At 37.7% G+C, this 27,727-nt stretch overlaps 1 protein-coding gene across 2 annotated transcripts in view; it reads right to left on the reverse strand.

The window, feature by feature from the left end:
* The window catches only part of LOC106095833 (cyclin-dependent kinase 14), a 423,150-nt gene that overhangs the window by 51,077 nt on the left and 344,346 nt on the right, over positions 1–27,727 (reverse strand). Inside the window, exon 4 of one of the 2 annotated variants that reach the window (XM_013263226.2) lies at positions 20,458–20,490. The exons of the other annotated variant lie outside the window; for it this stretch is intronic. Within the exon in view, the coding sequence (XP_013118680.1) occupies positions 20,458–20,490 (33 nt within the window). The remainder of the gene's footprint in view (positions 1–20,457; positions 20,491–27,727) is intronic. 2 annotated transcript variants of the gene reach the window in all.

Below are 27,727 nucleotides of genomic sequence, written 5' to 3' on the forward strand. Positions count from 1 at the left end.
CAAAAATGATCAAACCAAAATGATCCATCAATAGTTGTATTGAAGAACACATCAACTTTGCTTCACTTAATGTGTTAACACTTATCGTTCGACTCAACGAAACTTAGTGCATACTGCACTTTAAGGGAACACAAAAAAAAAATCGATCGGCTTGTCTAAAGTATAGACTTTTTTCACTATTGTTTTTTTGTCTCGAATGCACGAAAAGACATAATCCACTTTTACAGCACGTTACCCGAATAGCCTTAAGTAATAAAATTCCAGCATTTTCACTTCAAAATAAATCCATGGAAATTCCTCCTTTGTTTTCACTCAACGAAACTACGTGAGGTTTTTTTCGTTTTTTTCGTTTTTTAGTTTGCTGGTTTCCTCGCAAAAAGGAAATAAAATAAAATCGAGCAACGAGTGAAGCAAAAAATCGCAACTTAAACACTGGTCAGTCACCACTACAACAACCCAAGCCAGAATGCCCCAAGTAATTTGTGTAAACTTGAGCTTCCGCCCTGCCGCCGTCCACCATCCATGGACCAGCAATCATTCCAAGGTACGGTACACTGCAGCGATCCATCCATCCCTGCAACATAAAGGCGATAACTTTCTATGGCGGCATTCATCAACGCCCACCAATCGGTTAACAATTTTCAGCTCTCAGCTTGCAGCTCATAACTAATGCATTTCTTTATTAACTTTATTGTTGCGGCGCGTGAATACAAAAATGAAATTAATTTGGAGTTTTTTGTTTGGTTTTCTTCCAGCTGCCCTCCCTACCAAGGGTAGAAATGAAAACCATAGCCGACGGTCATAGAAAATGGTGACTTTAAAGGATTTAATTTTCTTGCTTGCATTAAGAAGTTTGGCAAGTTTGGCTGCAAAAATTTTCCTTTAGTTTGAGGGTGGGGGGAACAGATGTGACGCAAACAAATTCTTTGGGTAACCAAGTCCAAAGATACACAATAGCCCTTCTCCGAGAAACCTTTGTCATTTCCCATAAAACTCTATCTCTTAGCCTTGATCTACAACAGAACAACTGTCTCCTAATGGCCACCGTAGAAGCAGGAGGACAAAGTGGATTTAAAGTAATTAAAAAACTTGCATCGAACTAAACAAAGCAAAAAAAAAAAAACGAAGAGGTAAAAACCTACATTCCCAAAAGTGGCAATGGAAATGGATACAAAATAATGGAAAGTTTACTGTGACAACATTTGGGACTGGCACAATTTCGGGCAACCATAATGGCAACAGCAAGGAGACCTCAATCGCAGGCAAACTGAGTGAAATGTTCCGTTCCCCGGCCAGAAAATAAGATTACCTGATGTGTAACCACCGAATCTAGCATTGCTCACTGCCCCAGATGTTGTCATTTGTTCTTAACATCCTTCTCATCATGCAGTAGTGAAAAATATTAAATTCAGAGAAAATAAAACTTTTTGCGACTTTTTCTGTGCGGCAAATTTACTCGTTCGCAATACAGGTAGTTGGCCTAGAAAGGGGAGGAAAGTGAAAGCGGATTTAAACTTTAGCAGCAAAAAGAACCAAAAGTTTTGCAAAGGACACACGACTAACAACATGTTTTTTATTTTTTACAATCGGACATTGTACGGCTGCAGATCTATTACAAATAGAAGAACAAAAATATAGCAAAAAACCTTTTAAAAGTCAGCAAAAAGTGTGTTGTTGCTAGAAGTATTTGACTGGTTTCCTGTATCGCGATTTCATTTACGACCAAGATAAATCATCGGCAGGAGATGTCAAATGGATCATGGTGCTTTACAACCATTCCAAATACAGTAAATTGTAAAGCACACATCTGAATTTGAGCAGGCCTCGACTTGTTTCATAAGCGCAAAAGAATACCCAAAACCCAAACCCAAACCCAACTCATCCAACGACTCTAGTGCCATGATCCATTTGACATCTCCTGCTGATGATTTTCCTTGGTCGAACGTCCGAAATGCTGCACAAATACTTCTTATTGACGTAGATCAATTGGGATTGTAAATTGACTAAATCGGGCAATGTTTAGATATAAACTCCCATATAAACCAATCTCTCGTTTGCACTTCTTAAGGAGGATCTTTCTTTCTATCCGAATTGGCTGAAATTGAAAACAAATTCGCTGTGTCCGGTAGTTAGTCCATATAGCTCCCACATGAAACGATCTCCCTATTATAAAGGGTAATTTTTTAAGAGCTATAGGAAAGTTTTTCACAAAACAAACACACTTAATTCAGAAAAATACATGAAATCTTTATTTGAATCGATAATACGGTCCATATAATTTAATGCTTGAAGCTTTTTTTTTGACCGTGACTGCGCCTCAAATGGTCCATCTGCTTAGTTCAATTTTGTCATAGTTTTTCCAACATTTAACTTGGGCCCACAAAAAAATAGTCAAAAGGTGTTAAATCAAACGATCTAGGCGGCCAATTGGCCGGTCCCGAGCGTGAAATAAAATGTTCACCGAATTCGCCTCTCAATAAGTCTATGGTTACGCGTGCTGTGTGGCATGTGTTGAAACGGATTGTAAATGCGCCTTTTATGGAGCCAAGATTTTAAATCGAGATACCGGTCTATATGGCAACTGTATCCAACCGATTTCGGCCATGATGCAGAAAAATGTCGAAAAGACTCACACAACTCACACACTGTCCCAAATTTCGGCGAAATCGGACAACAAATGCGCTTTTTATGGCCCCAAAACCTTAAATCGAAAAATGGGTCTATATGGCAGCTATACCCAAATCTGGACCGATCTGAGCCAAATTGAAGAAGAATGTTGAAGGACCTTACGCAACTCATTGTTCCAAATTTCGGTGAAATCGGACAATAAACGCGCCTTTTATGGACCTAAAACCTTGAATCGAGAGAATGGTCTATATAGCAGTTATATCCACATCTGGACCGATCTGGGCCAAATTGAAGAAGGATGTCGAAGGGCCTAACACAACTCATTGTCCCAAATATCAGCAAAATCGGATAATAAATGTGGCTTTTATGGGCCTAAATCACTAAATCGGTGGATCGGTCTATATTGCAGCTATATCCAATTCTGGACCGATCTGGGCCAAATTCAAGAAGGATGTCAAAGGGCCTAATACGAGTCACAGTCCCAAATTTTGGGTGAAATCGAACAACAAATGCACCTTTAAAGATCGTAAGACCCTAAATCGGCGGATCGGTCTATATGTCTATATGGGGGCTGTATCATGATATAGTCCGATATAGCCCATCTTCGAACTTAACCTGCTTATGGACAAAAAAAGAATCTGTGCAAAATTTCAGCTCAACATCTCTATTTTTAAAGACTGTAGCGTGATTTCAATAGACAGACGGACGGACACGGCTAGATCGTCTTAGATTTTTACGCTGATTAAGAATATATATACTATATAGGGTCGGAAATGGATATTTCGATGTGTTGCAAACGGAATGACAAATTGAATATACCCCCATCCTTTGGTTGTGGATATAAAAAACATGATTCAATCAAAACAAATTATTGATTCAATTCTTTTTTCAATTGAAAGCATTTGTATTGCCAATTAAATTTTTGATCAAAAAAATTTTAATGATATTTTGTTCTGTGTACGCACTTGCAAGGACCCAGTACAAGCCAAATGGTTTTTGGTCTACTATAAGCTGTTATCAACCATTCAACTGTGGCCCTGTGTGCTAACGAGATACAACAAAGAGTAGATCAACAAGAGGCCTCTTTAAAGTTTCATCGATACCCCAAATCAATAGAGGACAATTGGTTTGCTGCAGCACAAACAATCATGCATCGCCCACTTGATGTGCAACACACTTTGTATACCGCCGCCTGCATTGTCAAACCTGCACCGATGTTTGCCGAGTTGAGGTGAAATGTCTGCAGGTTACTAGGTGACCCAAAACTCTTCAACAGCATGGCAGTCAATGTTGCTGCAGTCCGCCGCCAACAGAGCAGAGCGGCAGCATCTCGTACCAGTACCAGGCACATGAATAATGAATAAAATTTTCTGCTGAACTAAGGACAAAGAACCCTGAAAGGAGGAAGTGGCAAGGGGCGGAGAGGTCATCATTATGATATGAAAGCCCACAAATGAATAGAGTGTTGAATGTGATGTCAGCCGCTGCTGCTTGAATATCGTAAAGGCAAAAGTGGGTTACGAGCTGATTGTGGTACTATGCATTATTCTGCCCAAATTTGGCACATCATCGCCCACCCAGTTATCCAGAGCATCTACTCACAAGCAGCTGTTACACCCAATGGTAGATGATGCTTTATTTTTCATATTTGACAGGTCAATCTTCTTTCTATTTATCTTGCCCTGTGGAACACAAATTGCGGTTCACCAAATGCATTCCTTGGGACATTTGGTGGAAGCCACTGCACTCTATTTGTGCGAATCCAGTGAATGCGCTTGAGATGAGGTTGTCCAAGACCAACATAATACAAAATTAAGCTCATCTTCCCCCGGGGCACAAATGCCACAATTCTGACTGGTTTGCACAACCATTGCGCTCAATGTTTGCATGTTTGCTTGCCGAGTTCGTACCTGAAGAAAGTTCCGCTATTTGTGTTCAACATTTGGGTTTAGAAGTAAGCATTTCATTTTTAATAAGGAATTCCAATGAATGCTAGGGGGGGGGATGGCGCTGTTGATGGCCACTGTTACTGGGATACGTGGCCTGTGAAGGCACGTGTTCCATTTAAGGTTGCCGTGGCGTTTTTCCTATTTCTCCAACTTAACTATTCAAATCCATTGAAACTTCGCTCAAGGTTGTGACTGCTTTGTATCTTGCAGCAGTGAATGAATGCCGGATGAAGTGAGCGTTTCTTTTTCATCTTCCTCCACTTAAATGAATTGTACATGAGAGTTCGACTTAGACGCACTTAGTCAGTTTCACTTCCACGTACTGCATTCATACATTCTTAATTAAAAGGAGCATTGCCAGAGTGCTCCACTTTCGGTGCCATAGAGATGTATCTCTAATTGATGTTACTACTCTTTGAGATGATTCCTTTTCTTTCGCAAGAAACAATCATGCCATTTTTTGTGTTAATGAAGAATTTAATTCGAACAACATTTTTTGCAGTTAAATATGGATGACCTGGATCAACGGCTTAGCGAAAGAGTTTGAGATACATGATTTAATACCTGTTTGAATTCAACATAAATGACACCAACGAATTATGACAAAAATATATATGAAAATTAAATGATTTGTGCTTGAATGTTTGCAATACATCATTAAATTTTTGTGAACCAAATTTATTTACAAATAGGAATGGTAAAGGTATTTGGGGACTAGGGACAATTTTGGGGGTCGAATCCTGGCGAGAACATAAAAAAAACAAATTTTTATCGGTGGTTTTCCCCTTCTAATGCTGGCGACATTTGTGAGGTACTATGCCAAGCATAGAGGCCATGTGAAAACTTGTCCTCAAAACGCAGCTGCAACATGCCGTTAAAACTCGCCTATAAAGAGGAGGGCCTTTATCATTCATTAAACTTGAATCGTACAGCACTTATTGATATGTGAGAAGTTTGCCCCTGGTCCTTAATGGAAATTTTATGGGGAAATTTGTAATTGTGCATTTGTGTGCAACGCTAAAATAGAAAAGAACTAGACCCACTGTAAATTATGTCGATCCACTTAAAATTACTTCCTGACTCGATTTGGCTATGTACGGCTGATAGACAGCTATCTGCCTGTCTGTCCGTCTGTAATCAAGTTGCAGGTCATATTTGTTGTCCGATTACCATTAAATTTTGTACTTACCATTTTTGGTCAAAGTCCGAATGCGATTGATTTTGGGAAAAATCGGATCAGATTTAGATATAGCTCTAATATATACCGTTCATCCAATATGCTCTATGGCTGTAACAGCCACAATTTTGCTCCAATCTTTATAAAATTTTGCATAAGAGGTTCTAATTCAAGTCTCAACATGATTGCAAACTTTCATTAAAATCGGTATAGATTTAGTTATAGCTCCCATACACAGTGGCACAAAAAAGTCTACGTACACCACTCAAAAAAAACATTTCATAAAATTTTATTTTTGTACGAAAAAGTTTTTTGTGCCAAATGTCTTTTGTTGCAAAAATAGACATTTGAAACATTTTAACAAAATTTAGATGTACTTTATTTGACAATCTCAATCCGTGTGCAATATTTCATCAAAATTGGCTTAGATTTCGACAAATGTAGCCGCCATATATATTTTCATTCGGTATGTCCTTGTAAGGACTCTAGTAAAGAAGTTGAAAATTTGGGACAAATTTGTTCTATCTAATCATTTTTAATTTGATCTTATTGTATTGGATTCCATAATGTTAACCGACACATTTTTTAGTAAGGAGATTAAATTACCGACCCAAGACATGTGCAAAATTTCATCAAAATCGGTTCAGACTTAATGATAGTTCTCACATATATATAAGCCCCAGCAAAGAAGTTTTTGAAGGCGTTCACGGTGGAAAACGCAAACTTGGACGACCAAGAGCCCGATGGAAAGATCAAGTGGTGGGAGACACCTCGACCTATTGGCCGCATGTTATGCATTGGTAAGCATGAAAATGCTTTTCATAACAATTTTAGCTAAATTAGATCAAATTGGTTAAATTGGTTAAATTGGAGGCTCGGGTTATACCCCAATCAGTTAGCTTCCTTTGTTCGAAAGCTAAATATGATTTCGACAAAAGGACGAACGAAGGATAGACATGACAAAATTGACTTAAAGTGTCACGAATTGTCTACACTGGTGATGTTTTGTTGAATTTAGCACACTACTGGCTGAATTTGGCAAAATACTTTTTGTTTTTGTCTATGCATTGGTTATAGCTGAAATATGATCCGTTATCCAGAGCATCTACTCACAAGCAGCTGTTACACCCAATGGTAGATGATGCTTTATTTTTCATATTTGACAGGTCAATCTTCTTTCTATTTATCTTGCCCTGTGGAACACAAATTGCGGGTCACCAAATGCATTCCTTGGGACATTTGGTGGAAGCACCTGCACTCTATTTGTGCGAATCCAGTGAATGCGCTTGAGATGAGGTTGTCCAAGACCAACATAATACAAAATGAAGCTCATCTTCCCCCGGGGCACAAATGCCACAATTCTGACTGGTTTGCACAACCATTGCGCTCAATGTTTGCATGTTTGCTTGCCGAGTTCGTACCTGAAGAAAGTTCCGCTATTTGTGTTTAACATTTGGGTTTAGAAGTAAGCATTTCATTTTTAATAAGGAATTCAAATGAATGCTAGGGGGGGGATGGCGCTGTTGATGGCCACTGTTACTGGGATACGTGGCCTGTGAAGGCACGTGTTCCATTTAAGGTTGCCGTGGCGTTTTTCCTATTTCTTTGGCAAAATACTTTTTGTTTTTGTCTATGCATTGGTTATAGCTGAAATATGATCCGATCTCCCGATTTATATTCCAGAAAACCAAAAGAAATTATTCTCATCCAATATTACTGTAATGGAACTCTCGGTACGTTTCAAATATAACAATACTTTCATACACCTAAAGAAATAAGTTAGCCAATGTGAGGCCATCGTGGTGCAGTGGTTAGCATGCCTGCCTTTGACGCCGAGCACCTGGGTTCTAATTCCGGCGTGAACATCCGAAAACATTTTTACTAATACTGGCTACATTGTAGTATCCTGCCATGTTAAAAATTCTCTACACGCAAAAAAAAAACAAACGCTTGGAATATCTTTGCGACTAACAAATCTGTTTTATTGTGGAAGTACTGTTTGAAGTACTGTGCAACATTCCCCTCCACCGTTGAACGTTAGTCTTGAATTTGATGTTAAAGTCACTACGGTTATGATAAAACTTTTATGAACTTCCTCTGTGGTAAAGGACGGCTCTTTTACGTAAAAATTTAAAATTTCTTTTAAAAAATGCTTGGCTTATAGTAAAATAAAATGCTTGGCTTATAGTAAAAGACAATTTGTTACACGAAAAGTGGTTTCTTTTGGATTCTTTTTAATTTGGTAGAGAGCATAGCTTAAAAAGAAAAATTTTTGGTTTCTTTAATGGATAAAGCTCAGTCTGCCAGCAGTCATTATTGGGAGGTTCGCGAGCCACTGTTCGGATGAGAACTACAACATCCAACTCAGTAGTGTGTACGAAGTCGAATAAGACAAAAATATTTTGGAGCAAACAAAGTCATACGGTCGTTGCCATCGCGAATTGGAGGAAAATGCAAAGTAGAGAAACATGTTTAAAGTTAGTCTCTATGCTTGTTCAGCATCACATGTTCCAATTTTCACAAAATGTTGAATAAATACCACAAAAATGAGCGTGAGAGCCACGACAGTCATTTGGACATTAGCAGAGCAATGGTAGTGAACAATGAAGTTTAGTCACCTTTCGAAACGGATATCAATCGCTGCTATGTCCAGGAATCTGCTGATAAGGCAATTTCTTTTCAATAATAAAAACTGCCAACATAGCAAAGCATTCTAATGGCCATTAAGCTCAACTCCCTTGGGAGAAAAAATAACAAAGCTTATAAAAAATATATTTTTCTTCATTGATACTAGTCGCAAGAATTACTTCAACGTACTTTAAGTACGAGATTACAAGAGATTAGAATCCAGTTATCATTCATTTGATGTCATTTCATTTCTTTGGCAACCAAACATCAGAGTGGCAGCAATATCAAAATTGATGACTTTTTCAGACAACTCAACTGATGACAAGATGTAAGACATTGACATTCCCTTTCCCCATTAAACACAGGATACGTAGCCAGCGTGGAATACGCTGAAATCGACAAAACGTTACCGGTGAATGGTGTAGTTAGTCAGCCAACCAATGTTTCACATTTGTTGGCAGCCACCTCCCATTTGGTTGACCTTATTGCCAATGTATGGCATTTGTGCCAATACACCACATGGCGGAAAGGAGCGAGGGAAACGTCTGGATGCAGTTTGTTGTGATTTATTATTCCAATGAAGAAATTAAATTAATTTTTGTTTCACACCCCCTCCGCATACTTTACCACCAGCGAATACTGCTTGTTGCCTTGACTACACCTCTTCTTCGACACCTCCATACACCTCCCCATCGCTTTTCTTTACGATTTTCAGGAAAACGGAAATTTATTATATTCTTCTTCTGCTTATTCAATTGTAAAATGATAATGGTAAAGGTAAGGATGCCGCCATGGAGCAAGGGCATCCTTCCATCGCGGGACAACCATTATGACAAAGGAAGAAAGAACGACAGAAACAAGATATGCCGAAAGACAGAAACCAAACCAGATGGAATTTTGTGATATCAGTAAGGAAACAAATGTTATTGTAGAACAAAATGGCAATTTAACTTTTTCGCTCAAATTAGTTCCTTTGCTCATTCTCTCATGCTGTGCAGCATTTGAAATTGCTCCGACAGTCGTAAACATAACCAAGTCAAATAAATATTAGCAATGTCAAAAGTTTAAAGGGAAATGTTATTTTTTATGACTAATGTCCTTGCTCGCTAACTGCCAAATGTCATATGCAATCGTAAATAAGCATTAAAGCAAATATCAAAATATATATACATGCAATGCAAATAAAGCTTATTTATGAATATTTGCATATAAATGCACACATCTGTATGCACAATACCAACAAAAAAAGGACATGGTTATTTTTTTTTAATACTCCAGTACATCAGGCATTTTCACTTTAATTTGATATACTCGTTAGTGCCATATACAGCGATCTCTCCAATTGATTTCTTCAACTAGTAAAATGAATAATTTTTAACTGGATTTAACTGAAATTTGGAACGGAGAGTCAGGTAGATGTTTTCGAGGTTTTATGGTGAAGGACATTTTTAAATATATCTCTCAATTAATATATATTGATGTCTCAATATGATTTCTATTTCACCAAAATTTGGAGCAGCAGCCCCAATCCAAAGTTGTTTGCTTATAGAGGGCCAATCATCGTTATCCGCAGTTTGTGACTTTGTGAGCAGAAGCCGCAATCGATATCTGATTTGGCAGAAATTTCGCATACAGTGTTTTTTTTATGGTTTCCTACATCCGTCGTAAGTATGGTCCACATCGTTCCATAACCTGAAATGGCTCCCATATTGAATGAACTCGCGATTGAAGATCTTCAGTTCGTGCGATTACTGTGCGATTAGGCTGAAATTTTGAACGCAGTGTTCTGTTCCAACATTCATGGTAAGCATGGTCGAAATCGATCTAAAACTTTATATGTTGTTTTTCCGATTAGTCTTTTTAGTAGAACATATGGTGAAGGGTTCCAAAGTTGGCTGTGACAGAATATTTGTTCCACTAGCCGAACTTCAGAATAGCGTTCCAAGCGCCTCGATCTTCTCGATCTTCTAAAATCTCTAAAACTACGTTTCGAGATGTTTCCCACCACTTGATCATTTCATCGGGCTTTTGGTCTTCCCGGTTTTGCGTGTACCAACGTGTTTGACTTCAAAAGACTTCTTTGCTGGAGCTTCTTCATCTATTCCGACAACATGACCTAGCCAACGCAGCCGTTGTATTTTTGTGTAACTATGCTATCGTCGTCATACAGCTCGTGGTTCATACTTCGCCTATATTCTCCATTATCGCAAACGGGCCCATATATTTTAAGAAGAATCTTTCTCTCAAATACTCCAAGCACTGCCTCATCTGCTTTCACAAGTACCCATGCTTCAGAACCATATAACAGCACGGGTAGTATCAGTGTCTTGTATAGTGTAATCTTCGTCTGTCGAGAGGTGACCTTGTTTCTAAACTGCTTACTTAGTCTAAAGTAGCATCTGTTTGCCATTATTATTCTAGGCTTTATCTCAAAACTGGTGTCATTCGTATCGGTTACGACGGTACCGAGATAGATAGATTATGTTGCTGCATTAGGAGGGGATAATCGCCAGGATTTAAACCCTGGCGTTCAGCATCATAGGCGAACATGCTAATCTCTGCGCTACGGTGGCCATCATTTGCAACTCCTTAAGATATTGGTCTAAGACCCTTAAGGTAAGACTTGCCATGTCATTTTAAGTCTAACTAGCAGAGTCCGTCTGTCGAAGGAATGTTATCTTCTAAATAAAGCTTGCCGCTCTGAATTTTGCACATATGCTAAGGTTGGTTAATATTTTAAATGAGTCAAATATGTCCATATTTATGTTTATCTCACATATCAATAACTTAAAACGCATCTACAAAATGTCCTCTTTCCCAAAAAAAAGGGAAAAGACTAATTAATGTTATTTACACTGATTTGACAAAATAAATGCAGAAAATCCATTTTTTTGTTCACTTTTCGACTTCCACGATATTCCAAAAAATATTAGGCTGCCCAAAAAGTAAACGAATATATGAAAAATCCACTTACTTTTTGGGCAACCCAATAGCATCGAAAAGTCGAATGTGCTCTAAACCCGGAGATATATTGTAGACCTCAAGCAGACTATTTTATGTGGATTCTTGAGCTAAAAACGATTTTGGAAATGGAGATTTGGATGCCTGCTGTTTTGAATACACAACTCTGCTGCAAAAATGGTATGCTACTTTTAATGGTTGCATGTTACTTGTTTTTATTACTTTTGGCATTTTTTAGAATTTTCTTAAAAATTTTGTTTAATTTTTGGAATATTAATTTGTGGAATATTAATTTTTGGAATATTATTATAAACATCAACTGAGATACACATTTCCATCTGTGTTCTATTTTTTTCTTCTAACATCCCCTTCATAATTAAGCAACAGTTATTTTTAGCAAACAACGAACTTATCGAACCTACTACTGTAATAGCAGAACTACTGCTACAATAGCAGCAAAATTAACTACTAATATTCAGCAGTCAGTGTTTGCTATTTTCAGCAAACTTTTTTCTATGAGTGTACCCGTTCTCATATGACAGATTTTTAGCAGTTTTTTTTGATTCTATTCCACGGTATATCACCGTATGAAAGTATTGAGACAGAATATGTACGCAATGAAATTTAAATGTGTATGCTTTATTTAAATTCAGTATACAGAGTGATATGGAAAATGAAAATTATTTTTTCAATACACAACAATTAATACTAAGGTAACTTAATCAAATTAATTATGTTGAACTAAAGTAGAATAACATAAAGTATTTTCAACATGCCTCCTCAACATTATTAATTTAACAATTAAGTTTAATGCCCATATTATTAGAACAATAAATATGTTTTGGTTTCGGTACTGGTTTTGTTAGAACATCCGCCAACATATCTTGTGTAGGCAAGTACCGCAGCTCAACAACTCCATTTTGTATTGTGTCCTTAATATAATGATACTTGTAGTGGATATGTTTTGTTCGAGAATGATGAGAACCGAACTCTGCCATTTTTTGCGCACTTTGAGAATCAGTATGTATTTTTATTGGTTTGCCATTGAATAATCCAAGTTCTTCAAGTATGTAACTTAAATATGAGGCTTCTTTAGCTGATTCAGTCAAAGCTATATATTCCGCTTCAGCACTAGAATTTGCAACCACCTTTTGTTTTTTGGATTCCCAGGTGACCGCTCCACCTGCTAGGAGAAAACAGAACCCAGTTTGAGATTTCCTATCATTGATATCTTGAGCCCAATTGGCGTCACAGAATCCCATGAGAGGTGCCGAATTCTTTTTATATATTATTGCTGCATTCCTTGTTGTACTCAAGTACCTTATTACTTGCAAAGCAGCATTATAATGTTGTTTCCGGGGGTCTTTTGAAAATTGCGATAGCATGTTAACTGCACATGCAATATCTGGTCTACTATGCAATGCTACGTACAATAAATAACCAATTAATTCTTGATAGACTTTTTCATCCACTTTTTCCCTTTCTTCTCCATTGTTTGGGTCCTTTTCTAGTTTCACATTTGCAGACATAGGAATTTTCACAGGTTTGCAGTTTTCTAGCCCGTATTTCTTTACTAACTGCTTTATATATCCTGACTGCGAAATCGATACTTCATTTGGCTTTACATTTACTTCAAGACCAATACAATGTTGTGGTACGCCTAAGTCTTGAATATCAAATTTAGATTGCAGTGCCTTCACAAATTTTTTGGTCATCATTTGGTTATTACTTGCGATTACTATATCGTCTACATATAGTGCAACAATCATAAGTGTATCTTCACTTTGGACATAATAAATGCACTGGCCATAGTTTGATCGATGTAATCCAAACTCTAAAATTATAGCATCAATGCATTTAAACCATTGTCGTCCTGATTGTTTGAGTCCATAGATGGCTTTTTGCAATTTACACACTTTATGTTTTGTTGCCTCCTGAACAAACATCTCTGGTTGTTCCATGTATATTTCTTCGTCCAGTGTGCCATTTAGAAAAGCAGTTGATACATCCAATTGTCTTAATTGAAGATTATGCTCCACTGACAAAGCATAAATCAATCGCAATGAAGTTTGCCTTACAACTGGGGCAAATGTATCAACGTAGTCTAAGCCCATGACTTGAGTATAGCCTTTTGCTACAAGTCTCGCTTTTCGTTTTTCAACTGTCCCGTCGGGTTTTATTTTCGACTTGAAAACCCATTTGCAACCGACAGCTTTTCTTCCTTCAGGCAAGTTTGTCAAAGTCCAGGTATTATTCTTCATCAATGACGCGTATTCTGATTCAATTGCTTTACGCCATTCATCTGCACGAATTGATGATAAAGCCTCATTTATTGATCTTGGGTCCATACATTTTTCATCAACCATATTAGACGACTCATCTTTTTTTTTAAACGTCCACGATCTAAGCCTCTGCTTTATGGATTCAAACTGGTATTGGTTATTACTTCCAGCATCTCTGACATTCTCGTTTGGAATTTCATTGGAACTCTCACCACTTTGACAGTCTTCATTTGAAAATTCCGAGTTGTCACACTCAGAAAACTCGTCATCCGTCTCATGGTCAACATCATCGGATGACCGATCATCATCGAATCGTTGATCCACTTTATCAATTTTTGGAGATTTGATTTCAAATTCATAAAACAATTCTTTGTTTGTTTTGTTCACATTCTTGTACAATTCATTCTCAATGAATCTTACGTCACGACTTTTTACAACTTGTTTAGTGCCTGGTCTCCATAATCGATATGCCTTTGATTCAACGGAATAGCCCACTAATATATGTTCATCAATCCTGGCTTCCCATTTGAATTTGGACTTCTTGTTTAAAACGAAAGCCTTACATCCTATTTGGCGTAAATGTTTCACGCAAGGTTTCTTACCAGTCCATATTTCTTCAGGAGTTTTTTCATTGTTTAGATTTGTCGGACATCTGTTTCTTATATACACTGACGTGTTAATCAATTCCGCCCACAAGGAAGTTGGTAAATCAGCATCTAACATACAGGAACGACCCATTTCCACCAAAGTACGATTCATACGTTCGGAAACGCCGTTCTGTTGAGGGGTGTACTCCACTGTTAGCTGACGTTTAATTCCATTTTTCTTCAAAAAATTCGAAAAATCTGCCCCAACCAACTCTTTTGCATTGTCACTTCGTAGTATTTTTATCCTTTTTCCAGTTTCATTTTCAACAGCCTGTTTAAATTCTTTAAATTTCTCTAAATATTCGTTCTTTTGTCTCAGAAAATAGACATACACTTTACGAGAGAAATCGTCAATGAAAGTTGCAAAATAAATACTTCGTCCCATAGACTCACACTTCATAGGACCACATAAGTCTGTGTGAATAAGTTGCAATATTTCCGTGGAAGATTTTTCATTTTTATGTGGGAAGGATAATCTAGTCTGCTTTCCACGAATACAAGCTTCGCAATCAATTTGCATCGCATTCAAATTTGGCAATCCATTTACCATAGAAAAAGACGAAAGTCGGCTTAAGTCCTTACAATTTAAGTGCCCATATCGCCGATGCCACAAATTAAAATTCTTTTCGTTGCTTTGATGCACTGTATTTGCAGCCTTTTTATCTTCAAACAAATTGACGAAATATACATTGTTTCTCTTGTGGCCTTCAATCAAAATTTCATTTTTTCTCAAAATTAAAGCCTTTTTGCCCTCCATGATTACTTTACAACCGGAGTCTGTAGCTTTACTGGTCGACACAAGATTACATTTCAAATGTGGTACATATAGTGCGTTATCAAAGTGTATGGTCTTCTTTTTTCCTTGTACATTTACAAAAATCGAAACTTTACCAATACCTTTGATACATACCTCTTTGTCGTCTGCCAGTTTTACTTTACCATTATAGCCTTTGTTGAGTTGGATAAATAGAGATTCCTCATTACACATATGGGAAGTCGCTCCACTATCTATTATCCATTCGCGATTAGATTTCACGATCATAGCAGTTTCTGTTGCACCCATGCAATTTGCTTTTTCCTCAACACCGCGAGAGTTTTCCTCAAATGACAATTTTGCTCTACATTCGCTGGCTTTATGTCCTTTCTTTTTACAACGAAAACATTTAAAAGTCTTTTTGAACATACCTTCAGCTTGAGTTTTGTTGTAATTTGAACCATATTGATGTTGCTTTCTTGCGTAATGTTTAGCTTTCATTGCAGAATCTTGATCTAACGCATTTTTATCACCAATTTCCAACAAACGCGCCTTCAACACCTCAACTTTCGGAAATTCGTTTGCAGTATCCACGGCAGCCTTAATAGCTGAAAATTTCTCTGGCAATGCATCTACAATTATAACCGCAAGAAGGTCTTCATCCAATTCAACACCCATTTCACGAATCGAAGCAGCACAAACGTCGAATTCAATTAAAAATTCCGACACGCTCTGGTTTTCAGACATTTTGAAGTTTAGCAGCTTCCTGTAGCACTCTATCTTCTTTCTGATAGTCTTTCGATCAAAAGTATCTTCCAGATGTTTCCACATTTCACTTGATGACTTGATATGTCTCACCATACTCACTATGTTTGCTTCCAAGGATATCAAAATTTCGGCTCTTGCATCCATATCCTTTTCCTTGAATTTTTTCAGGGTCTCCATCTTGGTTTCAAATTGAATTCTCTGCTCACTCGTTGCATTTTGAGGTAAAATTGGAAGTTCCGGACATTTTTCTTCACCCATCACAATATTCAGCAATCTATTTTTATGCAAAATAGCCTCCATTTGCGTTTTCCATGTCAAAAAATTGTTGCCGTTGAACAACGGAATGCGTCCATTAAACGTAGACATTTTTCAACAGATCAGGATACACAGCTTACCAATTCCAAAAAATTTTTCTGACCTACAGAAAATTTCAGCTTTTGAATCGCTTTTCCAGGTATACACAGCTTCCCAATTTAACAATTTTTCTGTCCAACAGAAAATTTCACCTTTTGAATTTCTGTTCCCGGTACACAAAGCTCACCAATTCAATATTTTTCTGACCAACAGAAACAACGGCCTTTGAATTGCTAGTCCAGATTATGTAGTTTGAATTATTCTTATTTGCTCAAAATTCGCGTTATGAGTTCTGGGCCCATAACCTATTGAGACAGAATATGTACGCAATGAAATTTAAATGTGTATGCTTTATTTAAATTCAGTATACAGAGTGATATGGAAAATGAAAATTATTTTTTCAATACACAACAATTAATACTAAGGTAACTTAATCAAATTAATTATGTTGAACTAAAGTAGAATAACATAAAGTATTTTCAACAGAAAGATATTGTTCTCTGTGGCATCTACTTCATATACAGTCCACAGTCACAACAACAAGTTTTGGAGTCGTGTGTTCAGCATTCCACCAAAGCGACAGTTGGCGCTCATTCACTCTTTTCTTATCTCAATTGTATTCACACAACATTCTCTAATTCAATTCTCTAAACAATTAGTACTTACGTGAAATTATAAACAACTTATTGTAGATAACATGCAAATATGATTATCTATTCTAAAGAACATAAAAGTGCCAATATAAAAACAAGTATGTGGAGCAGATGACATTCATCAAATTTAATTAACTTTTAACTTGATTATCTCAAATTTTTTAGCGAAAATTTCATATATTCTTTTATTTACAAATTATAAATAAAAATTTGAGTTAAGAGACGCTTACATTGAATTTTGAGTTAAAAGAAACTATCATGACAATGGCTCTTTTTTAACGCACCACCATAGGATGGGGGTATACCAACCAAGTCATTCCGTTTATACCACCTCGAAATATTAATCAGAGACTCTATAAAGTAGAGGTGGAAAAAATTAAACAAGTAAGAAGGCGTTAAGTTCGGCCGGGCCGAACTTTGGACACCCACCACCTCGGGTATATATGTAAACCACCTTTCGTCAAAATCCGGCGCAAAATTCATACCTTATGCTCCATAGCAGCTATATCAAAATATGTTCCGATTTGGACCAAATACTAATAAGTAAAAGTCATTGTTCAATTGTATATAACAAAATATTGATCTCTTTAGTAGCTATATCTTAAAATAAACCGATCTAAACCATTTACGACACGAATGTCGGAAAGCCTAACATAAGTCAGTGTGTCTAATTTCAGTGAAATCGGGTCATAAATGCGCCTTTTATGGGGCCAAGACTTCAAATCGAGATATCGGTCTATGTGGCAGCTATATCCAAATCTGGACCGATTTGGGCGAGGTTGCAGAACAATTTCGAAGAGCCTAACACAACTCACTGTCCCGAATTTCGGCAAAATCGGATAATAAATGTGGCTGTTTTGGGCCTAAGACCCTAAATCGGCGGATCGGTCTATATGGGTGCTATATGAAGATATAGTCCGATACAACCCATCATCGAACTTAACCTGCTTATGGACAAAAAAAAGAATCTGTGCAAAGTTTCAGCTCAATATCTCTATGAAATTAACATGGTCATTTAGTTGAATATAATTCGTAGAAACTGGTGTCCCTGTTATGTTTTCCACCACTGTAAGTTCTTGATCATCCTGACATTCCTAGTCGATCTAGCCATGTCCGTCTGTCCATCCGTCCGTCGGTTTGTCCGTCCTTCTGTCGAAACTAGCGTTTGAACTTATTTAGATAACCGATTGATACTTCCTTTTGATGTAGTTCGTTGCGGATTGCAAATGGATCATATCGGTTCAGATTTGGATAAAGCCCCTGTAAAAACCAATACGGTTTTGACTTCTTGCATTTTTATAAGACTCAATTTTCATCATATTTGGCTGAAATTGTACAAAGACTTCTGTTTAGACTTCCGACATCTTGCCAGAAAAAAATCGCAAAAAATTCTTCAATTAAAAATTTAATTGAAAATAAAATAGTATTCAATAAAAAAAATTTATTGGTTCAATCATTTTTTCATTGAATATGCATTGTTATACCATACGCCACTATTGTGGTACAGGGTATTATAACTTAGTTCATTTGTTTGTAACACCCAAAAGTATGAGAGATAGACCCATTGAAAAGTATACCGATCGACTCAGAATAACTTTCTGATTCTATTTAGCTATGTCCAACAAAACTACAGCTCGCAGTTTTTTTCCGATCGTCTTCAAATTTGCTAAAGGCATGTTTGTCAGCCAAGAGACGAAGCCCATTGAAATTGGTTCAGATTTAGATATAGCTCCCATATATGTTCGTCCGATTTGAAGTAATAATGCAATGAGAGGGTCATTTGCAAACCGATTATTTCAAAATTTGGCAGGAATGATTTTATAATGACTCTCGACATTACAGTTTAATTTCATAAAAATCGGTTTAGATTTAGATATAGCTCTCATATATATTCATCGCCCGATTTTCACTTCTATGGTCACTGCAAGCGCATTTATTGACTGATTTTCCCAAAACATTGTACAACGCTTTCCCCGAAGACTTCCACAATATTTTAGAAGTTTGCTAGAAATCGGTTCAGATTTAGATATAGCTCCCATATATATGTGCGTCAGATTTGGACTAATATTGCAATAAAGTGCTCATTTGGTAACCGATTCTCTCAAAGTTTGGTAGGGTGGATTTTCGTATGTCTTCTAATATTACTGTTGAACTTCATGAAAATCGGTTTAGATTTAGATATAGCTGCCATTTATGTATATCGCCCGATTTTCACTTCTAGGGTCACTGCAAGCGCATTATTGACCAATACTGACTCGAAATATCAGTCTGACAAAGTCATCGTCATGGGTCATATCGGTTCATGTTTTGATATAGCTGCCATATAAACCGATCTTGGGTCCAGACTTCTTGAGCCTCTAGAGTGCGCAATTCTTATCCGATTGGAATAAAATTTTGCACGTAGTATTTTGTTATGATATCCAACAAATGTGCCAAGTATGGTTCAAATCACTCTATAACCTGATATAGCTGCCATATAAACCGATCTTGGGTCTTGACTTCTTAAGCTTCTAGGGGGCGCAATTCATATCCGATTTGGCTGAAATTTTGCACGACGTATTTTATTATGACTTTCAACAACTGTGTCAAATAAGGTTCAAATCGGTTCTTAACCTGATATAGCTGCCATATAAACCGACCTGGGATCTTGACTTCTTGAGCCTCTTAAGGTCGCAATTATTATCCGATTTGCATTAAATTTTATACGACGGATCCTCTCATGACCATCAACATACGTATTTTTTATGGTCTGAATCGGTCTATAGCCTGATACAGCTCTCATATAAATCGATCTCTCTATTTTACTTCTTGAGCCCCCAAAGGGCGCAATTCTTATTCAAATTTGCTGACATTTTTCACAGGTCTACAACATATAATTTGATTGTGGTCTGAACCGAACCATATCTTGATATCGCTCTAATAGCAGAGCAAATCTTTTCTATTATCATCTTTTTTTTTTGCCTAAGAAGATATACCGGGAAAAGAACTCGACAAATGCGATCCATGATGGAGGGTATAGAAGATTCGGCCCGGCCGAACTTAGCACGCCTTTACTTGTTTATCCTCCTACCGCATCTTCGAGTGCTTGGCAAATTGGGTGCGTATAAAATATTTCTTTAACAGATGCACCATTCAGATTTGACTTCTGCAAAATGTTCAATGATGTACGATTTTGGAGCTGACAAGCAATTATTCAACGTGCAAAATTTCAATTAATAAATCTCATTATCTGGGCGTAATTATGTGGTTTTTACTTTTAGTTAATTTGTATTATTTTGAACACCTTTTTAACTAACTTTTTTAACATTTTTTTTTGAACAAAATTTACACTGGTTAGTTCAGTAATGGACAATTAATTTCAGATTAGTATTCCAGGTGACACCGAGTTTCACAACATTAGACAACAGTTATTCTTGGCTAGGTCATGTTATATTTAATATCTATTCGATTTCTTTTTGCGAAATAAACACTTAAATTTAGTTTTCACAAAATTCGTATAGCAAAGTTCTAACACTCGGTATGTGGCTTTGTTTTGTTTTCTAATTTTCATGGACTTGGATTTAAAAAACTACAGCTAATTTTTTGAGTCTACTACATTCTACGTTGTGCTATTTAACAACAAACGTAAAGTCTATAAAAAGAGCTGAGAGTAATACCTTTTGGTTTTTCAATTTTTGCAGGTTCAGGAGCTAAAAAGAAAAAGAAACAAGAAGAAAAGGAAACAAAATAATATGTGTGTAAGTTGAAGTGAAAATCATAAAGCAAATGAAAATCAAAAGCCAATTTCGCATAGTAATTTCAAAGGAACGACGGCATTAATTACAACTACACAAACGCACACAAAATGTTAATAATAGTCATTAATTTGTGGGTTAATTACATGGCATTCCATGGCATCAGCATTGGCATTAGGCTTTAGACTTAAAACTCTTTCGAGTCATTCAAGATGCCAAATGCCAATATCCTCGAAGGGATGATGCAATGTGAAGCGATGATGTATAATGTATAAGCGTGGGGTGTCGATGGAGCGCTTGGGGTGATGAAAGGAATTTCTAATCAAATGAACTGAACTGAACTGAAAATTGTGAATGGTGTAATAAGAAAGCGAACAATGTGACCAATGAAGCAGCTAAGAAATGGGCAAACAAACGAACCAATGAACAAATAAATCAATCAATCAAACAACCAAGAAGAAAAACTAATGAGGTAAACATTATGGGCAAGGACTCAAGCCAAGGGTGGGGGCTTGGCGGCAGCCTTAAGTAACATAAATTCGGATTTGTTATGGGCTTTGCCCCAGTCAGCAACCAATGCCAACAATGGACTATTCTAACAATGGACCAAGTTTTGTAAAACTTTGATTTTGTGGCCATAAGCAAGTCACCACAGAAGTATCCTGCCAAAGGAATTCGAAGAAACTTTTGTGGCCATTCTCAACATGTGATTACAAAACCCAGATTCCGGCAACACAGCCAAAGGGCCAAAAGGAAAAAGTAATCCAACGTAAACAACGCGATAACATGCAATTACAGCCAATCAGAGTGAATTATTGTCTTTTATTAGCTAATTCTAGGATTCGTTCGGCCGTCCGTCTGTCCGTCCGCCCACTCGCCTAAAGGATTCTCTTCAACTGCACTTCATTTGTTTGGCAACAATGGAAAAACCAAGAGCTCCAAGTGATATAAATCAGGCATAATGCAAACATGGAAGTATTTATTTATAACTTTGTTGTCTAATTCACCGATTAAGCTGGAGAAAGACGACAAGAGGAAGCGCGGGGAGGAGGCGAAGCAAGAACACATTCTTATTATTTGACTCGACCTATCAACTAAATTAAATTGTTGATATGAAATATGTGAGTGCAGATAGCATAGCAACTTCTTCAATTCCGTAACCAGTGTCCTTAGCATTTTCCCTCTCACATTGCAGAACGAGTTTGGAAACAAAAACAATGATCCTGTTATTTCGTTTGTTTGTTTGTGTCAGCAAGAACAAGTGGGGAGAAGAAGGAAATACAGAAAAATATGTAAGGAACAACAAGCATAAGATGAACACCATAAATCGCATAAATGTTTAATTTATTATCACGTACAACAACAACACACAAATGGATGCGAAGGATACAGCAGACATGCCGACACACATTCACATATCCTCACATTCCAGGCAACTCTCCTTACTTCTCTACGGCCCTACGTGTGGGGCACAGAGTTGGTTAATATTTAAGGAAGTTCATGTTAAAGTAGACCTATTTTATTAACTTCCTGCCGCCTTCCTCTTTTTTTTATTCTTTGCTAGCGCTGGTCTCCTTCGCTCGCCTCAGCTCGAATTATTTGGATTCTTAAGAGGGGGCTGAATCTGAAGATGCACGACCTGACATTGTTACTCGCATTAAATTTGGATGTCGGTGTACATCTAATAACACGAACAGCACTCGCATACACACCCAAACCCACACCCACTCCCACAAAATGTGTCGTTTCTGGGATCATAAAGTAATTTTATGCCTTCCACTTTTATGCCCTCTCCATACCATTATTCGCTATTATGGTCATAAACAAGCTTGATTCGGCATTACAGCATTCGTGGCCATGAAGGTGGCTAAAATTGCCTCAATACAAGGCTTTTGTGATGCGAGTGTTTTAACTGAAGTTAATTGCAATAAAATCGAAATAGGACTCTGTATGGTGGGGAACAAACAGTTGCAATAGGGGCATATGTGAGAGATGTGAAAGAATTTAATGCAGCAATCACTTTCCGGCCCGGAATTAGACTAATCCACAAGTGAAAATAATGGCTGTCCAACAGTTTTTTGATCGACTACAAACGATGATTTCTATTAAAACTGAATAAATTTATTAAATGTTACGAATAATTTCGGGAGCACTAAACAGCTGTGAAAATTGTTTTCGGATATTGTGGTACCAGCTTTTTATTCCAAATATTTTCCAGCTGTAAAAGTAAAGTGAAGAAAGATATCTCGAATCTAGCTCTCAGAAATAAGAAGAGACGTGCAGAGGCTCGAGGCGCTAGGTACTCTGTTTTGAGTTCGGCTAATGGATCAAACGCAAACACAAAGGGCCTAAGGTCCATTCCGAGTGAAGCGACTAGTAATCAAGGTTACTTGTAGCGTGCCTTCCTGTCTAACCTAGCCAACTCAAGTACGAACTTCACTAAACGTTTTTTGTTGCTGTAGGACGCTTGTGGACGTAGCGATCCACGTCCAGCTCGTTCCGGTTCATAGGACCGATCGCCGCGGGAACGTAGGCACTCTGTATTTAAGCAAAAGGCGGTGCAGCCCGTTCTTTCACTGAGACTCTCCACTCGATACCGGTGATTGTTTGCAATTACAGTTACTCCGTATGAAACATTCCACTATCAGTAACCTCTGGGCGCGTTCGGTAGCTTCCAGTTAAGCTTTTGGTGATAACGAATCAGACAAATCGGAGCTTTAAGTTTCAGCCTGTGTGATGCTCACAATCATTCCGTACCGGGTCACCGAGAGGTATTAAAACTTTGTGGATTTGTTTGTAAAATACAAATTTGCCCATGAACTAATGGAATGCTAAGGAACATTGGAGATACTTCTCTTTTACCAATGAGTGCTGTCCACAACAAGTTTAAACTCAAACTTAAACCATTCAGTAAAGAGGTTTACACGGCTGATTACTTAAGGTTATTACCTCACAAGTGTCACCAGCCTTAGGAGAGGATAACCCTCGCCACAACTTTTTTCTTATGTTCTTGCAGGGGTTTGAACCCAGGCGTACAACGTCAAAGGCGGTCTTATCACTACCAAGTCGCGTCAATTGTGAACCAATCCCATTTCTGGTTATTTGCAACAACTCTCTATTGGTTTAAAATCAATTTCCAATGTTTATAATAATTTGGATTTTTTTTTTAATAATAAGACCCCAGCAACATTTTTTTGTTTGTTTCTCTTTCGAGACGAGCTCAATGATCGGAGATTTTCTTTGCAAAATGGAAAAGGAAAGCCAGAGATGGCAACACACAGCAACCACTATGGGACCCATTTCGTAATTTAGAATTACTCATCAGCCATATTAGGTGTGAAGGCTTCAAGGGCTTTACGTCGGTATGTTGTACTTATACTGAATTTATGGCAAAAACGCCTCTATGATACAATTACCACATTAACCACGCTCGACAACCCTGTCTATTAGCTGTACTTTTCCCGATGCATGTGTATTTGTTTAATGGTATATATTTTGTCCACACAATTACACTACTGCCATGGTATACACATGATTCTGTGCATCTGTTAAAAGTTGAATTGATGGCTTCGTCTTCATTCTTATGCTATTTCATAATAAAAGTTGCCTCCAAGTGCCTGGGGGGCCGGCCCAACCCCAAACCCCCTTAAAATAGGTTTATTTGACGATCATGACAATATGGGGCTCAAATGAAAGGTATTCGGCAGTAGATTACGAATATGATCAGGATGTAGGAATAGGCTTTATAATTTATTGATAACGGAAGGGGGCGGACCCTCCACCGATATCCCAAAAACACCACCCAACATCAAAAGAGGACCGATAAGGACAATATGGGTATCAAATGAAAAGTATGCAGGAGTAGGTTATGAATCTGGCATACAAATTCATGTCGAAGTATAGGCGGTCACCCCACCACACAATAACGCCCAAAATGGGTACATTAGCCAATCACGGATATATGGGACTCGGTTTGTTTGTTCCGTATAGACTGAAAAACGGCAGAACCGTTTTTTTTTTTAATTTTCGCATATTGTGTATATTGTGCTATATAATTTTTCGGTATCTGAAGGGGGATGGACCCTCCCCTTTATGCCAAAAACACAACCCAAAATCGAAAGTGGACCCATCCGGACAACATAGCTATCAAATGAAAGGTATTGGAGAGTAGAATCCGAATATGGTATTAAAATTAAAATAAGTCTATGTACCCATCGAGCCGCACTAACCCCAAAACTTCCCCAAAGAAACATATTCGACGTTCATTTCAATATGGGGCTCAAATGCAAGGTATTCAGGAGTAGATTTCGAATCTGACATACAAAATCAGATCGAAGTAAAGGGGGTTACGCCACCCCCCAAAAACGGCATTAGACCCATTATGAGTATATGATACTTGGCTGAACCGATTTTCTTAAAATTTTCATAGATTGTGTACGTTTGTCTGGAAGGAAACATAGGCTATATGATTTTTAGATATCGGGTGGAGGCGAACCCTCCTCCACCTTACCCCAAAAATGCCACCCATATCCGAAAGTGGTCCGATGGACACAAATAGGGTATCAAATGAAAGATATTGGAGACCAGAAAACGAATATGGTACTAAATTTGGGTCAAAGTACCCAGAGGGCCATCCCCAACCCCAAAACTTCTCTAAACAGATATATTCGAAGTTCATGTCAATATGGGACTCAAATGAAAAGTATTAGGCAGTAGATTACAAATATGGTATAAAACATTAGTTCCAAGTAATGGGAGGTCGCTCACCTCCAAAATACCTCCAAATGGGCATATTAGCCAACCATGGCTATATGGGACTCAAATGAAAGGTATTAGGGAGTAGATTATCCAATTTTGGAGCCAAGTGTTTTGGGGTACGCCCTAAAGCACCCTTCTCAACGTTTACCCGTATACTTACCGTATACTAAAATTGAAGATACACATTGCCTAACGTTAAGTAAAAAATCTTTCACCAAAGTAAATAACTCTTTAAAAGGATAGAGCATTTGAAATCTTTCAATAGAATTCTTTATCTTTGGTTTAAATCTTTAGAGTTGGGACACACATTTTGTCCGTATATGCTTCCCCCGCGTACATTTATAGATTTCATTTGTCTAACTGCAGGTGCACGTCTTTTATTTATCGCTACAATTAATAAGTGAAACAATTATGTGATATTCCTGATTGTGCTCCAAATAGCCAACGACCCATTTAATTTGTGCCACATATAAATTGGTAATTCATTAAGATTTCCACTACTTCTGCCTTAACCACTTGCTAATTGAACTTTATTGCAATCTAGTTTCAATATAAGGTGATGGAGGTAGAGACGAAGCTGGCTGCAATTAAGATTACCAGCATTGACAACTGGGGGGTTGTCAAAGGAGTCAGTGATGCCAAGGGACGGACCTTCTGCCGGGAATCAACTTTTATTGCTGTGAAATGTAATCAAGAATGTCACAATTAGAAATGAAATTCCATCCCACTCACACTTGGCGAAGCCGACAAATTCATATTAAAGAATTAATTCGAACAAAACCACCGGTTTTATGAGATTTGTCCACAATGCAGCCATGGCGAAGTATGAAAGGAAGGAAGGAAGTGTTTTGCAAAAACCTAAAACCTATTTGGCGATGTGGCGACAACGACACTAACTGGAGTCTCCCGAGCAGCCACACAATGTTCTTCGAAAAGGAGTAGTGAATGGTAATGGTGATGACTAGAAGGGCCGCCCAACAAAAGGGGCAAGAACATTAATGCCATTGTAAATTGGTATTAAGTGAGTGTAATTACTCATTGCGCTTTGGCACTCGAAAAGTCTGGGGAAACCTAAAAACCCCTCAGAATTGCTCTCCCCCAAAGTGGGGTGGAGTACTACCATTATTCGTTGAAGTTATTTTGGCTTCCTCAGCACTGTTGGTTTTGTTGTTGTAGCTGCTGCTGTCATGGTGATGGAGGAAACAGCGGACTTAGAAGTCCTTATTTATCGCTAATGAGCACTGGCGACTTTTTTTCCCTCAGTTTCATCTCGCCTTTTACATTCACTATTTAGCACAAAATATTCCGCTGAGCTGTCTTTTTTCGTTTCTTTGGCTTAAATGAGAAGAAATTAATAAAATAAAGTCATTTTCATAGATTTTTAATTAAAACACTTTGGCACTCCAAGCTCGCAATGTGTGCGGCAGGATGGTGGGGGCAACTGTGTGTTGCGAATGTCTCTGAGGGCAAACGGTGTGTGGGCTGGTGTTTCCTTAGTTTTTTTTTTTTGTCTCAAGTAGGAGGTCCTTGGTCTTAATAATAATTCAACGAAATATTTTTAATTTTATGTGCTTTGATTTTGTTGGCATAACTTGTCTGGGCGGCAGGCATTCAGCTGGCAGACAATGAGAGCATGACTTTACTTCGAACTCTGCGTCAAGGACCATGACAGCAAACATCTTAAGGATGTAGTTGACGCCATTCGGCATCTAATTAGAATAACAAGAAGCCCCCCTCAGCCTGGCTAAGGAATTCAAATCAATTCAAGCTGGAGTTTGTTTTATTTAAAATCAATTTTAAATTTGCATTTTAAATATCTTCACACACACACACACACACACCCACGCACACATCTCTGCTTTTGATTAAATTTAAAAATAAACGCCAGACACAATGCCGTTGAAAACATTTGATTTATATCGAAGCTCTCATGTTCCAATGCTCGCTCCTCTAATTGCTTTCGCATGGGTGCCCAATTCATTTTTGCAAGAATGCGTCCTAATGCGATGCCATTCCCATACACATCAAATGGAGCACAAAATTTAAATTCTCCATTTATTATCGAGGACATAAGGCGTCTTGCCTTTAAGCGATTGTGTTGTTAAGAACTTCTTGAGAGAGTCACAAAAGAAAAATCAGCAACGAAAGGCAAACGTCGGCCGGAGCCGACTACATAATACCCTACGCCACTGAGTCTACGTATTAAAAGTAGGACTCAAAGCGGTATTCATAGAACCTATATCGAAATCTAGTCAGACTCTAATTTTGCATACCTTGTGAAATATTGAATAGATCCGTGTAATTTTTTCTTACGATAGGACGTAATTTTTGGCCACTATAGCCTTTAAGTCCATATCGGATGGAAGAAGATCTGTATGGGAGCTATATCAAAATTTGAACCGATTTTGATGAAATTTTGTACACATACTAGAAC

This window comes from Stomoxys calcitrans, chromosome 1 (genome assembly GCF_963082655.1).
Source record: "Stomoxys calcitrans chromosome 1, idStoCalc2.1, whole genome shotgun sequence".
In the NCBI taxonomy this organism is placed as follows: domain Eukaryota; kingdom Metazoa; phylum Arthropoda; class Insecta; order Diptera; family Muscidae; genus Stomoxys; species Stomoxys calcitrans.